The sequence below is a fragment of the Arachis stenosperma genome, chromosome 3 (assembly GCF_014773155.1).
Source record: "Arachis stenosperma cultivar V10309 chromosome 3, arast.V10309.gnm1.PFL2, whole genome shotgun sequence".
NCBI classification, from domain to species: domain Eukaryota; kingdom Viridiplantae; phylum Streptophyta; class Magnoliopsida; order Fabales; family Fabaceae; genus Arachis; species Arachis stenosperma.
Genome location: NC_080379.1, coordinates 5,596,715 through 5,612,632, shown reverse-complemented (window position 1 = coordinate 5,612,632; position 15,918 = coordinate 5,596,715). Strand labels below are relative to the sequence as shown.

The following is a 15,918-nucleotide window of genomic DNA, read 5'->3' as shown; positions in this document are numbered from 1 at the left end:
TCATTGAAGAACTGATTTTCACAGGATCAAGCATAATAATGCATCTATATATATACACCTAATTCCATGGTTTCTCAAACAACACAAGGTCATTCAGATATTTCTTTCTTACAACTAGTTTGAGATCAATATTCATTACCTTGAGATCAACAATGGGTTTTCGCATTCCGGGTATTAGAAAGGTATCATCTTCTGCAGTCCAAGCAGCTTCCAAGGGGTTTGATCAAGTCCCAAAAGGCTATCTTGCTGTCTACATCGGTGATAACATGAGGCGGTTCATGATTCCTATATCATACTTGAACCAACCTTCTTTTCAAGAACTACTAAACCAAGCAGAAGAAGAATTCGGATATGATCATCCGACCGGCGGCCTCACAATACCATGCAATGAGGATGAGTTCCTAAGGCTCACCTCTAAGCTTGAAAGGTTATAAGTAATCATGTTTGATGCAGAGACTTAGATTTTAGCAGAGGCAAATGTACAGAAGGCACTTTTCTTTTATCTAAACATTCCCCATTTTTGGTTTCTTCCTAGAATCAATCATTCTTTTGGAAGTGGTACAATGAATTTGAATGAGAAAATTATGGTAAGATATTGTTGAGCTACTTCTTTTTTTTGTCCAATTCTACAGATTCTAATAATTCATCAGTGTCATTATATATTAAATTCAACTTAGAGATCAGTAATTCTTTCTTAAGAAATACACCAAACATAAATTATTTAGCTAAGACCTTGTTAGCACATAAAAATCATGGAAGTAGAATCTTTTAACTTGTTAAATTATAATGAAACTTGCTATAAACATTCTTCTTGAACTCAGTTAATACATATAAAAGAATTATTGCATGTTACTCATACATAAGAACAGAAATTTTCTAAATAATTGAGGTTGGCCACATGACAATATTGTTAGGCATTCAAAGGCTTTAGCCTCAAATCATTGAGATTAGATTTGGACAGCGAATAATCAGGTGAGTTTTGGCTGGAAATATGGGTATAAACAATTAAATATCCGTTTATACTAAATGATTAATATCTTATTATTCTAATTAAATTGTTGACACTAATCTTTAATTAATTTAATAATTGACTCAGCAAGTCTTTGGAAAATTGACCAGATACCATTGTATCTACATCTGTCACATTATCGTGTAGGACCACCAATTGGTTGTTCCTTGATCTTAATTAATTTTTTTCATAATCTTTACAACTAATATTAATCAATCATAAGCTTTATTTTAATACTTGTACCTCACGTTATCACTAAACACTGCCTAATTCTCTATATGCCACTGCTTTATTCCAAATCAAAATCACCCCTAAAGTCTTTGCTATCTATAAATACACAACATATTCTAAGCTTCTTCCAACAACACACTAAATTCAAAACAAAAAAAATTAAGAAGAGAATTTTCATTTTTTCTTCCTTTCTTTCTTTCTAAGTTCTAAACAACAATACTTTTGGCAATGGCTATTCGTTTGCCTAGTGTTTTGAGTGCTAAGCACATTCTTCGCCGGCAAGCTTCCGCGACATCAATGGAAGTTCCCAAAGGATACTTCGCCGTGTATGTAGGCGAAGGCGAAAAGAAGCGATTCGTCATACCAGTGTCAGTTTTGAATCAACCTTCTTTTCAAGAACTACTTAGCATTGCAGAGAATGAATTTGGATTCAGCCATCCAATGGGAGGACTCACAATTCCATGCTCTGAAGATTTGTTCATGAGTCTCACATCTACCTTATGCTAGATTCTCATGAACAACCTCCAAAAGTATATAAATATATGTTCTGTTTCTTTTCTTTCTTTTTTTTTTTCCTTTGTTTTTTTAATGAGGATGGATCATATTTTCTGTTTTTGCCTTGAAAGCATGGGTTTGGAAAAATTTCAACCCATGTAAGGTTTCATTTATACAGTGATATGATACCTCTGATAATACAAATGTAATATTTGATATGTATTTTTTCCTTTTTCTTTTTTTAAATTTTCCTCTTGTTTGTGCCAAATGTGAATTTGGCTTAGAAACAATACTGCTAGAGAGAAAATGGAATGTTTTAGTTATTTAATCCATTATGGTTGTAGTAGTTGTTTCTTTTTTCTTTTTTCCCTTTAGTTTCTTATGTATGAACATGAAGCATTGCTGAATAAATTTCCTATTAATGTGGAACCAGAAATAACTTTATAATGTTAGAAATTGTTTTGGATCAAGCAAGGCAAGTATTCAAAAATAATGAAAGAGGGTAATCCAGTAAGAAGCAAAGTGCTAATTCTTCAACTGTCAAAAATAATTTTAAGAACAGAATACATTCTTGGGTTTTTCTAGCAAGTATTCAAAATTATAGGGAAAAAATTATTACTTTATTACTGCCACTAAATATTGTGTGAGTTTCAAATTAATTAAATCTCATATCTAATTTTTTTTTTAAAAAAAATGAGTCAACTTGTTAAGAAACTGTAATTACAGTTCAAACAATTCTAATTCTTAACTAGAGATATGTTTTGTTATTTAGAAAATTTCATTTTATAAATCTTTTTCAATGATAATTCGAATGCTTATATAATTTTAACATTTTTTACATATTTTTAATAAATTTTCTGAATTTTTTTTCACAATATTTTCAGTATATCAAGAATTAATCCATTACAAATTTAAACTCTGTTTAAAAATTTATTATTGTTGATGGATTCATATATGTAGTATGTAAAGTGAAATTCGAATTTTAACACTTACTTAAGCCAATAAGTGAATTAATCACTCCATGAACTTAAGTTGGGTAATTTTTTTTATTGGTGACTAAACTTTTTATTTATTTATTTATTTATTTATTTATTGTCAGCATTTTTTATTTTTTATTTTTATTTATATATTTATTTTTAATGTAATCAAACAAAAAAATTAAGAAAAAAATATTTTTTTTGGTCGATAAATATTTTTTTTGTTTGATTACATTAAAAAAGATACCAGGCCCTTGGTTGGGCCGTTCAGAACTTTTTAACCCACTTGAGAATTGGGCTTAATTTAAGCCCAAAAACAGAAGAAACCGAAGAAACATAGCAAACGACGTCGTCAACGACAGGAAGTGCGCAAATTCGGTAGAGACTAGAGACAGAAACCCTAGCCAAAGCAAATTGCTCCGATTGATTAAGCGTTTGATCTGAGAGACTGCGACGAAGTCGTTAGATTGATATGACCAACAGCTCATCCTCAAAAAAGCACGGTCAAGATCAGCCTGAATTAAGTGGTCCTACCCCCAAATCTCACCGAACCAAAATGGGAAAATCCGAAGACACCGATAAGAAGGTAACCCCTTTCTCTCCATTCTGATTCCGGAAACAACAAAATTTCAAAAAGCAAAATAAAAACCCCATTTTCCACAATCCCTAAACAATGATTTCGTTCTGGGGTAATTAAAGCTTGCAGCTTGGTTTGTTTCAGTGGTTTCAATGCTGAAGCTTTGATCTGAGTTGAATCTGAACCTATCATACATAAGAACTACGATTTTAACATGGAAAAACAAACACTGCAGAAGCAGAACGGGAAAAAAAATGTTATTTGGAATTAATCTAGTTTATTAAAAGTGACTCTTTTTATTTTTATTTTGACTGTTTAGTGTAACCAATAAAACCATTCATGGTTTTGTGTAGAACTTAGGTAAGAAGCTCAAGGATGTAGAAATAAGTGTTCCAATAGTGTATGGAAATATTGCATTCTGGCTTGGGAAAAAGGCTAGTGAGTAAGTATCACTCATTACCAAATGTTTTTATTATTATTCTCAAATTAAAGAGAGAATGTGACAATATTTGTGCTGTACAAGGTATCAGTCACATAAATGGACTGTATATGTTCGTGGAGCATCAAATGAGGACCTTGGGGCAATAGTAAAGCGTGCTGTTTTTCAATTGCATTCTAGTTTTAATAATCCCACACGAGTTGTGGAGTCTCCGCCTTTCGAGTTGTCGGAGGCGGGATGGGGTGAATTTGAAATTGTGATCACACTTCATTTCCACAGTGATGTTTGTGACAAACCTTTAAACTTGTAAGTTGCTCTGTACTGATCTTTTTATTTGGTAGCTGATTCAGGGCAATAACAGTAGTGTCTTAAGGCATTTGTTGATACTTTTTGATTTCTTGATTTGTTCAATGAAGAAGTTCTAATTCTGCTGGAACAATTTGCATTGAGTGCTTCACTTAATCAATAGAGATAAGCTTGGATGAGTGTAAAGTTAGTTTTATGTCATGTTATGGTAGGTTGGTTTTGTACAATTCAAGTGCGTGATCTTAATGATGCACTAAAGAGCTTTCCAACTGGCATTCATTAGTCATGTGAAATTGCAGACTATTTTCTTTGTGAAATGTGCAGTAATTTCTGAATCTTGTATTTTATTGAAGTGTACTATATACACAGATATCATCACTTGAAATTGTATCCAGAGGATGAAAACAGCTCCATGTCAACAAAGAAGCCTGTTGTCGTGGAGTTATATGATGAGATAGTTTTTCCTGATCCATCGGAGGCTTTTTTGTCCCGTGTGCAAAACCATCCAGCAGTGAACGTGCCGAGATTGCCCCCTGGCGTTACCTTGCCTCCACCAAGTATGTTACTTAACAGTTGCCAGTGTTCTCTGCAGCTTTCTTTTGTTTCATGTTTGAGTTAACTAAATGTATAATACAAATGCAGTACCTGTTGAGGATGCAAGTAAAAGAAGGAAAGGCGATACCAAAGATCATCCCTTAAGCCAATGGTTCACAAATTTCTCTGAAGCAGATGAACTCTTGCAGCTTGCAGCTGCTCGTCAGCAGGTATATACCACACAATACCATCAGTCACATTTATAGCATATAACTTATTGTGGAAATTAGGGCTTCTTTTGATGCCTTGATGTTAAGTTTTTATGAATCTAAATGAGTCATTGACAGACTTTGCATGCATGGAGAATTTTGTCTCAGATGTTCTGATCAAGACATTTGTTCTCCCAATGATGTTTACGGATTATTTTTGTGACTTGTGTCTTGTACCTCTGCAGCAAGACCGCTGTAAGAAGGTGGACTCTATGATGCCTATGGTTATGGTGGTTATGGTGGCTATAAAAGTGTAGTCAAAATTAAAGTGACATTTTTTTTTTTATATTTTGGTAACACTTTTTCTTTTATTTTTTAAATTAAAAAGCATTGTTAAATAGTAAAAAAAGCGTTACTTCAATTTTAGCAAACCTTTTAAGGCACCGTAGCTACCATAGCATAGGCATCCTAGCATGCACTTGTAAGAATTACCACTTTGGAATATTAGCACAGAATGCACTACCGTATATCCTTAATTAGGTTATTTGCTGTGCTGATCTGTCATTGTTTGGGATGCTTGATTGTAATTGAATTATTTAGTTTAACTTCTCAAGAAAGGGGGGAGACATTATAGTTTCATCTAATTGCTCCTATATTGCACCACTTCTCTGATTATTCATAATCAAAGGATTTAATTTTGTCATCCGTTATCATCAAATGCATAAATTGTGCATTAACTTTCCTTGTATTCGGTGAGTGACTCTGTCATCTATAAACCATCTAAGAAAACTAATATTCTGAGCTGACAGTTATTTCATCCGTCGAATGCCTTCTCTTAGGTTCAAGCTCATATTGCTAAACTCAGACGACAGATTAGTTTGATAGATGGGCAGCATCATCAATACTTCAAATCGTCTTCTGACCAGTAAATGTACAATTCGGATCTTTAAGGTTTGTTTTCGAATTAGTGAGGTGGCAGAGGAATGAGTAAAGTATGTGGTTTCCTGATGCTAGTTTCTCTCTAATTCTCTTCGGCTGTGTAATCATTGATTTCATTTTTGTCTGCGTTGTTGTAATTGTCTAAGATTAGTTTGTCCCTGCCAATAAACAAGAGGCCAAATGTGTATGATTTGCTCCCAAGAGTTAATTTATTTATAATTTTATATAATATACATTCAGTATAGCTAAAAAAGTTTTAGTAGTATGCTAGTGTCAGAATATGAGAATAGTAGGCTAAAATTTCCCCTGCTTTCTTATTTACCATATTTTTTTTTCTTTTTGAAAATTCTCAAAATGATAAACACTTGCTAACTTGTTCTATTGAATCTTGATATATATACACATGTAAGCTATGCTTGGTAAGTGTAGTTGTGTATGCACAAGAGTAAATTTTCTCAGCTGAATTGTATCTTTTGCATTGAATAGCTTGCATTAACTTTTATTTATTTATTTATCTATTTTTATTGTTTAATGGTGTTGATCTTACAAGCAAGACACTGAAGCTTGCATTACATTCATTGTTTGGGTGTGATGTGAACTAGGGATAGAAGTGGACTTTTCAGGGTTTTGCCATTAATGTGAAACTCAACTCCCACCCACGTTGTTTTTGGTAGGTTTTAATAATAATACCAATGAGTCTCCTTAGTTTGTGTCCCTTTGAGTTGGTATATTGGGCAGAGTGGCAGACCAAAAATACCAAGCTCAAAGACATGGTAGGTACAATGCATATACAATACATTTTAGGGCTTTAGTCCCCCATTTTTCATAAATAGTTCATATCAAAATAAATGCTTGTATAATATAGTAAACATCATAGGAAGAATAATGGATGATATGTTTTGTTTATTCACGGGCATGGCTTAATGATGTGTTTTTGGTTAAAGAGTTGTAATCACCGAGCAATGTATTATGACTTGTTTATCAATTTGGTGTTAAAATTAAAATGTAAATCCAATAAGCGCATTAAATTCTACATAATGAAAAAAAAAATAGTTTATCCTTAAATGTTCCTCTTCCTAAATAACAAGTGTTACATTTATTGTTTATTAAACAAATTTTAGTTCTTTATTTATTATATTTTTTATATCAATAATTTAGCTTTAGAGTTTAATGTTTAAAATTTAAGATTTAAGATGTTTTATTTTGTCTTTTTTTTTTTTTCTTTTTGTCTTTAACAGTTAAGTTAATTTTCATAAAGTATCGTACTCCTTATTTTTTTCAAAATGCTAATTTATACCGGGAATGGTAAAATTTTTCATTTTTCAATTAGCATAAGATTGGGCACAATAGTAAATATATAAGTCCCTTAAACCAGGGATTTTGGGAAACTTCAGTTAGATTCGATTAGATTAGTCAAATTTCTTATAATGAGAAACATAACCACCAAATTATGAGTTGATCTAGTGATTAATTTATTAGTCCGCTTAAGTAAATGTTAGAGGTTCGAATATCCTTTTGTGTATGTAATAATTTATTAACCAACGGTAAACTCTTAAATGGACTTGCGATCCACAACAAATTAGTCATTGACTTGTCGGATTGGGGGATACTATGAGGGGAAAAAAACAAAAAGAGAAAATGAAAGAACATCACCAAGATGTAAAGTTTTCCAACTACTTGGCATATAGCATTTGTAGTTTTTTTTTTTTTGTGTATTATAAAGAAAAAGAAGGATCAAACGATGAACACTCGAGAAGGGAAAATCCAGCCAATGGAACTAGCCTCAGTTGACTTAACAACATAGTTTGTAGTTACTTTTAGTCCTTTAGATAGTCATTACTCACTTCCATGTATTTTTTATGGCTTGGTTTTGAGTACAATTTGATTCCATTAAAGTTTTCTATAAAAAGGACATAAAGTGCAAAGGCAATTAAAGCTACAATTTGCTATGAACAAATCAATTTAGAGGGTGCCTTGGAGAGTGAAGGGTAGGCATTATCAAACGGTTGGAATGGTGTGAGTGTGAGTGTGAGTGAGAGAAGGGGCAAGGCCAATGTCAATGGCAAATGCAATTTGATTATTTTTTTTGCTTAGAGGCAAGAGTAACATGGCCTTCATGTGCCAAAGTATAGGTCAAGTCCCTTTCAACTTAAAAGAATATCCCTTATTATCCTTATTTCATCAAAATTGGTGGCCCTTTCAACTTTCTCACCCAATTTTCTTCAAAACAAAAATATATAAATATATATTGTATAAATTATAAATTTCTCCTCTATTTTAAATTTTATTTTCTTCAAATAATCTCCTTCGCAGAACATGAAGAGTATATGCAAGGAAAGTGATACCAAATTACCTGTCTTAGTATGTATCCTACATATTACATCAAAGAGAATCTTTTATTTTACTCTCTTCTTTTTTTTTTTTGAAAATAAAATTATATATTAACGCCAATATTGTACTGTGCACAGTACAGCGTGGAATTAATTTAACCAATCCAAATTAATTTAATAAAATTAGACTTCACGTAAATGCATGCCGGACAATGCCGTATACGAATCACAAAATTTTTAACCTTTCAAAGAATAATAATAAATTAATAATATCACTTTCTAAACCTTGGAAACATGTTAACTAACGCAACGAAATTGTGGCGCACATTGGATATAATTCATGTCTTATTACAAAATAATGCTGTGGTCATGGTTTAGAAAGGACCACATAGTGAAAGAAACTTCACAATGTTGTTGACATACACACTTTTTTTATTTTATTTTTTTCTAGTTAGAAAACAATGTAGTTTGATAATCAAATTAATGTGGGTAGATAAATTGACAAGCATGATCAAAGCTTTTATTACACTGAGGCTGGGGTTGTATTTATTAGAGTCATTCTAATTAGAACAATTAATGTGAATGTCTTCGAAGAAATGAACCAACCAACCAACCAACCACGTTCTTGAGTATGACCTCTCTATGCTTCTATTCACTTTTCTCGACAAGCTTTCCTACCTTCTTATCATTTGCTTTTCTTAAATAATATAATAATAATAATAATATATTTGTGAAGATTAAACAAAAATTTTAACAGTAACAAAACCACAGATAAACCAATTTAGATTAGTCAAATAATCAATTTATTCATTTACTTAAATAAAATGAGAAGTTCAAATCATGTCTTGTTAATATAGTAATTTATTGATAAACGATTAATTTTTAAATATAGTTTAAATTCATAATAAATTAATTTTTAATGTGTCAGATTGAGAAATATAATAGAAAAAAAAACAACAATAACATGTAAGAGTGATAGTCAATTGTAATAGGATTAAGTACGATTTTGGTCTCTAAGATATAGGTCGAAAAAATTTTTCGTCCTTAATTTTTTTTATATACAAAATCACCCCTAAGGTTTAACTTGGTTTTAAAATCAATCGTCTTTACTTTAGGGACCAAAATCGTACGGAAGTGGCGGCGAAAACGAAAGCAAAAGTAGATCGTGGACAATTTTCTTAGCTTCTTCTTTCCTTTTCCCTTCTTCTTCTTTCTTTTCTCCTTTACAATAGCAGAAATACTCTCTTTTTCTTTTTTTCTTTTTTTTTATTTTATAATTTTCTTGTTATGGGTAATTTGGTCTAAAATTTTAATATTTAAGTAAAAATAACAATTTTTAAAAACAATTTTATTTGCAAAAAAAAAAGTTAGAGACAAAAAATTTTTTGACTTATCCCTTAAAAATCAAAATTATACTTAATTCATTATAATATTGTATTTTAACAAAAATGGAAGGTTATGAAGCATGCCCTCTTCTAAGAAGAAAAAAGGTGATATGAATAATGCATCGTAATTTTCTTTGTGGTTCACTAGCCAAAGAAAAGTGTATCATCTAATATTACACGTATATAAGCTACAATTTTTTTTTTTTTTTTGAATTGGTAGATAGATTATATATTATAGAATCGGAGATTATTGTATATAGGAACATTATTTTTAACTTCTTATTATATTTGATCACATCTAAAATAAAAGTGACTCTTATTCATTATTGTATCAAACTATTAATATTTTTGTAACATAAAAAGTGAAAGATTATTAATTAGCTCTTCAATGGAAGTTATTGGTATTTAATATAATTAGTTGTATTCTAATAATAAGTTAAAATAAAAATTTGTACCTTACTAATAATTTTTAGGTGTATAGACATGACACATGGTGCAATAGAAGTGGGACATGTACTATGTTGCAAATAAAATGATAATATAAATGTGGCAGACCTGGTGATGAATCATAATGTAACAAGAAAATGGTCAAGCAAGCTATTAAGAACTTTTCAGGCTATTATATACAAAATTATTTCAAATTTATTTTGAACTTTGAAAGTAAAAGTGAAATCAATCATGATTCCAGTGAGATAAAATAAAATAAGAAAATTGAAAAAGATGGATGGATGAATAAGACTGTGAGAGACACATGGGATGCTGCAAAAATGGTTTGATTTTTTCACTGAATCTAATATTATCTGTCATGTTTGAGTGTGTCTCTGATCTCTGATCACTGCACATTATCACAAAGACCAAAACAACAGGGAAAGGCAAACACATTACCAGGTTGTACTAATGAGTACAATTTGATCAGACCAACACATGAACAATTTCTTGTTTCTTGAATATTGTCACAAACAATCACACATGCCGCAATTAACTTGCTGTTTTATACTACTGCATATATTTTTAGGTGAAAACTTAGGTGTAATCGATTTCACATGAAGTTGATAGTTAAGAGCAATTAGATAAAAATTTAATCAAATCAATCAAATCATTTAACGGCTCTCAGTTATTAACTTCACATGAAGTCGCTGCACCTGAGTTTCCACCATATTTTTATGGGAAAGTTTAGGAGACCAACAGATTTGTTAAAATCTGGCCAGCATTTAACCAGCAAAACAAAAATGAGTGATTCTCCATTATTAGATAAAACCTCACATCATTAAATACACTATTGATGGCTAATTGATGGCTATAACTCACAAAATCTGCTAGCCCTAGCACTCCTCTATTTTTATTTATATCAAATTCAAAATTAATTCCCATCTTAAACTACTGTGGCTCTTTTAATTTTTTGTTTTAAGAAAATATATAGATGTCCCAAATTTGAAATGAACATCACAATAATATAATAACTTTGCATTGTTATAATTTTTAATGTGAGAAAATTTAAATGCAAGAAATTAAATATATTGTACATAAGCCTATGCACTAAAACCAACTACTACATACATGCATGCAAAGAGATCATCTATATATGGTCAAATTAAATCAGCACCAAACAAAACAAAACAAAATTTAAGTAAACCATCAAACTATATTAAAAGCTTTATTAAGCCAAAAGATGATAAAGGTAGAAAATCTTCCAAAAGTGATTATGAAGATTATTATTGAAGTGGTTTCGGTAATTCAAAGAATTATCATCATATATGGTGTTAACTAGAAAGTGACAAGATTTCGTCTTAGTTTTGAACGTATAATCGCCAACCCCAATGCTAAGTAGCTATAGAGAGTAGAAAAAATAAATAAATAAATAGTCCAGCTCCAAAACTATTATTATAATTTATAGTCGTTACTTTATAGCGAATTATCATGTTTTTGTGTAGGCACAAAAAAAGTTGATAATGAGGAGAGGAACTTGATATAATAAAGAAACAAGCATATGGAGAATTGAGATTCCAAAATTGATCAAACAGAATAAATTACTATTTATTTAAGTGGTAATAAGTGTAAACATGATATTAACTACATAAATTCATTTGACTATATATATATATATAAGGATCAAAAACGATTCTATGCTTCATATTTTGTTAAAAAAAATGTATAGAAAAAAATTCCAAACAGAATTATATTTTCTTGGAAGAAATTTCTAAAACTTCATAACAAAAACGTAACAAAGTTTAATTTCTCAATACAAAAAGCAGTTTAAAATTTTGAAACAAAACTACCTTCGCCACAAAAAAGATTAGAAATTTCCAGACAAATACTGTCGTTACAAGTCATTATTATTTTGTACACATTCACAATTAATTTTTGTTAGGACACTAAAATTAAAAAAAAGTCTTTAATTAAATTTAATTAAGTCTTTCATTAAATTTAATTACAAACAAATATTTAACCTTTATAAACAAAAACATATAAATCTTTTCCTACTAATTCAAACCATCACAAAAAAAAATCTATATTACTATATATGCTCTCGTTTACAAAAGTTACAAAGCTATCTATAATTAAAATTAACAAAAAAATAATTATACTCATAATAAAATACTCAAGACCTATATTTATCTTTTCGTCTAAATCTTAATAATAAATCATTAAATTTGTTATAAATACCGCATTTGTTTATAGCGAAAGAAAGCAATGATGTGTATATATAGAAAGAAAATGGGTCCATGGTGGGAAGTAGAGGAGCAACATAGAGGAGTATAGCCAGAGTGGTTGGCCCCTACTATGCCCTTCCAACACCCGTGCCCCTAAAAATTGTTATTTCAACAACTCAAACTTATCGCAACGCTACTTTTACCGTCACAACATAACACCCCCCCTCTCTCAATAAATACTCAACACCCTTCTTTCATTTCACATCATCACATCTCTTCTTTTTCTTCTTCTATCTTCAATTTCTTCTCTCTACTCTCAAACAAAATTATTTAATTATTATTATGGGGCTTAGAAAATCAAACAAGATTTCACAAAGTGCGGTCTTGAAGCAAATATTGAAGAGGTGTTCGAGCTTAGGGAAGAAGAATAGTCATAATAATGGATACGAAAATAATAACAACGATCCTTTTCCTCTTGATGTTCCAAAAGGGCACTTTGCTGTTTATGTTGGTGAGAATAGAAGAAGGTACATTGTTCCGATTTCGTTGTTGGGTAATCCTGAATTTCAATGTCTTCTTCGTCAAGCCGAAGAAGAATTCGGGTTTGAACATGACATGGGTCTCACTATTCCTTGTGAAGAAGTTGTTTTTCTCCGCTCCTTAACTACTTCAAGTTGATTATGACGACGACGGCGGCGGCGGCGACCATGACGAAGATGAAGATATGCAGTTATTATTATTGATTTTCTCATCAAGTTCTTCCTTTTTTTAACTTGTCTTATCTTCATCTTAGTCATGCTAAGCTTGTTCTCAATCTCATCATCGTCATGATTATTCTTGATGTATTTTCTTTTTCTTTTTCTTTTTTTTTTATTTTTGGGGTAGGAGGTTGTTTGAACAACCTATGTATGTGGTTGTTTTAAGTATGACTCTAACTTTAATTTTGAATATGAGGAACCTCATACACATGCATACACAAGTAGATGTGTGTGATGAGGGATTAGGGTTTGATGGATGGGGTGAAAAATTGTACAAAAAGTTGAGGTTTTCCTTGCAGAAGAGCTATATATATATATAGTATGCTTCTGTGAGAGAAGTTAGTTAATTTGTTAATTAACTATGTCAATGTCAATGTTAATGAATGCAATGGAGTTCATTTTCTCTCTCTTATTCTTCAATTCTCCTATTCCTTTTCTTCTTGTTGAAAAAATTGAGTAAAGGTTAATAATAGTGTTTGAGATTTAATTATTTATGGATTTCTTTTATTTGTTTGAAGTTTTTGTACAATTGATATCATGAGGATATATATTAGAAGTTCTAACCAAAAGATATATATAAGATAAATAAAAAGAAAAAAAAAACCTCTTATTTATGGAAATTTATTGAATATGTGTTGGATCTAGATTTTTTTTAAGTTTTTTATGGTAATAAGTTACTACAAGTACAAGGTGAGATTTAAATTTTAACATTTATTTAAGCGGACTAGAAAAGTAACCACTAAATCAACCTAACCTAGTTGGATCTAGATTTACTAAGCCAAAAATTATAATTTTAAACAAGGCGTAATTCTTTTCATTTAAGTTATTTGGCCTTTTTAAGCATATAGTTTGATTTGATTCCAACGATATATATAAACCTTACTTGAAGCAAATCACTTTGATCATTTTTTAATAAGTGTTAGATTAAATATAATATTAACTAACATAATATATCTATTCATACCTGACCAAAAATATAAGTCAGGCCAAAAGTATATAAAATTTTAAAAGATGTCTAACATATAATCGATTTTTTAAGAGGTCAGATAGAACACTATAAGATAATAATTCACTTCTAAAGAAGTTATAATCAATCTCAAATATCTCTCACACATTTTTAGAAGAGAAATCTCAACAACTATTAAATAAAATGACAATTATCCATCATTTGAAAAGCGAAATTACTCTAATGGTGGTTATTTACTCATCACCTATAAATACACTGACACCCTCAACTATACTTAAGTTCTAATACACTTAAACCTGCTAAGACCCTTGCTAACTTAGACATCAGAGTATTTTACAAGTATCACCCTGCATCTTCTCACGGACAACTCGGACGACGGCTACTTAATGTAGGCTAAGTCGAAAATCACTCCACTTAAAACTTGAACCTTAACATTCAGGTTCAAATACAACCCAATTTCAGATAATTCTCGAAACAATATCCATATCATTATTAAAGGATGTTTATACTCTTTCTATTTTGCAAAAATTTTTATTCTAGAAATTGAATAATTAGATTAGTGCATTTAATTTCATTTTATATCTAAATGTATTAATTTAATATTTTCTTAATTTAATATTTTCTTAATATAAATTTTATATAAAGCATAATTATTATTATTCCTCACGCTATTCTAAATATGTGTCATTATTTACATGAATAATTTAATGTATTTTTACAAATTAATTTTAAAAGTTTCACTCAGAAATGTTATTTTGAACAATCAAATAATTAAAAGAAAAAAAATTCTGTGGCTTATTTTTACCCTTACATGTCCCCTTTCTAAATAAATACTCATTAACTAGTCATCATTTATTACCCTCTTCTGTTTAATTTACATCACCCTGTTTTTCACTTCTATGAGTTCTATCTTTATCCTCCCTCCTCTTCTCATCTCAACAACTCATTCAACTAAATCATAATCAAACAAGCTTGTACAACGAAAAAGTAAATTTAATTTTTTTGGTTACAAATTAATGCAAAATTAATTATTAATAAATAGAAATAAAGTTAAGGGAACAGAGCATGCAAAGCTTGTCAGAAGAACGTGCAGTACTTAAGGTCGTACGGAAATATAATTGTACGATGACATGCTTTGTTTTTCATCAAATATATATGCCCCCACTTCGTTAATTACTATTCTATTACTAATAATAAAATAATTAAAACTCAACATTTCCTCATTCTCATGCTGTAACTTCTTGTTGGAGTTTTAAATTAAAAAACTTGTACCAGCTCGTACAAGAAGCAATTAACTCTGATTTTAACGTAATTAAATTTAATAATTATTATTCTAATTATATCACTCAAGAATAAGCATATACCACTAAATTCAGACAAAATAATTAATCGTGTATTATTATATTAATAAAAATAATAATTTAAATTTATTATTAAAAAAATCTAAATATATTAATCTAATTAAATCATTATTTAAAATATAAATTTTGTTAATTTGTGCTCTAAAGATAATAAGTTAAGTATACTAAAAAAAACATATTTTATAAAAATTATTGTAAAAATTAATTTTTTTATTTTTAATATATTAAATATATATAAAAATATTAAAAAATTATTATATTTTTAAAATATATTTTTAGAACACAAATTAATTAAATTCTTAAAATATTTATATACTATCAGTATCTCAAAATTAAATTCTATAATAATATATATTAATCTAATTAAATTCTTAAAATATATATACTATCACTCTCATTGCTTTTACCAAAACTTTGCATACTCATCTGTCTCTTAACAAGTGAATGAAGTAATATTTTATGGTTAATTAATCTCCTTTAATATTTTAGGCAAGTTTTTTTTATTAAATTCAGGTACAATAATTAATTACTAAGTAGTGAAGTAGAGAGAATTCAAGTATGTAACGGAAGAAATTAAATAAACGAGTGGCAAGAGAAAAAGTTACTTTAAAAAAAGGTTCCCTTAGCTTTTCTTGTGAATTCCGTTCTGTTTTTGTCATGTTGGTAAAATATTTGTCTGTTTTGCAGAAAAGAAAGAAACTAGTACTCTATAGTACATGTATATGTTGTTTTCTGCATTACAGTTTTAAC

General features: G+C 29.6%; 4 protein-coding genes across 4 annotated transcripts; all 4 read left to right on the top strand.

Annotated features, from left to right (window-relative positions):
* The first annotated feature begins 17 nt into the window (after window positions 1-17).
* Window positions 18-595, top strand: LOC130968597 (auxin-induced protein X10A-like). The gene has a single exon (XM_057893950.1). The coding sequence runs from the start codon at window positions 153-155 to the stop codon at window positions 432-434; it is 282 nt and encodes a 93-aa protein (XP_057749933.1). The 5' UTR covers window positions 18-152; the 3' UTR covers window positions 435-595.
* A 789-nt stretch (window positions 596-1,384) lies between these two features.
* Window positions 1,385-2,096, top strand: LOC130968598 (auxin-responsive protein SAUR22-like). The gene has a single exon (XM_057893951.1). The coding sequence runs from the start codon at window positions 1,469-1,471 to the stop codon at window positions 1,745-1,747; it is 279 nt and encodes a 92-aa protein (XP_057749934.1). The 5' UTR covers window positions 1,385-1,468; the 3' UTR covers window positions 1,748-2,096.
* Window positions 2,097-3,068: 972 nt separating this feature from the next.
* LOC130967681 (transcription initiation factor TFIID subunit 14b) lies at window positions 3,069-6,002 on the top strand. Its single transcript, XM_057892651.1, has 6 exons — window positions 3,069-3,298; window positions 3,643-3,731; window positions 3,813-4,034; window positions 4,404-4,591; window positions 4,677-4,798; window positions 5,617-6,002. Exons 1-6 carry the CDS (start codon window positions 3,185-3,187, stop codon window positions 5,704-5,706), a joined length of 825 nt encoding a protein of 274 aa, XP_057748634.1. The 5' UTR covers window positions 3,069-3,184; the 3' UTR covers window positions 5,707-6,002.
* Window positions 6,003-12,182: 6,180 nt separating this feature from the next.
* Window positions 12,183-13,247, top strand: LOC130967955 (protein SMALL AUXIN UP-REGULATED RNA 51-like). Its single transcript, XM_057893015.1, has one exon. The coding sequence runs from the start codon at window positions 12,425-12,427 to the stop codon at window positions 12,758-12,760; it is 336 nt and encodes a 111-aa protein (XP_057748998.1). The 5' UTR covers window positions 12,183-12,424; the 3' UTR covers window positions 12,761-13,247.
* Window positions 13,248-15,918: the final 2,671 nt, after the last annotated feature.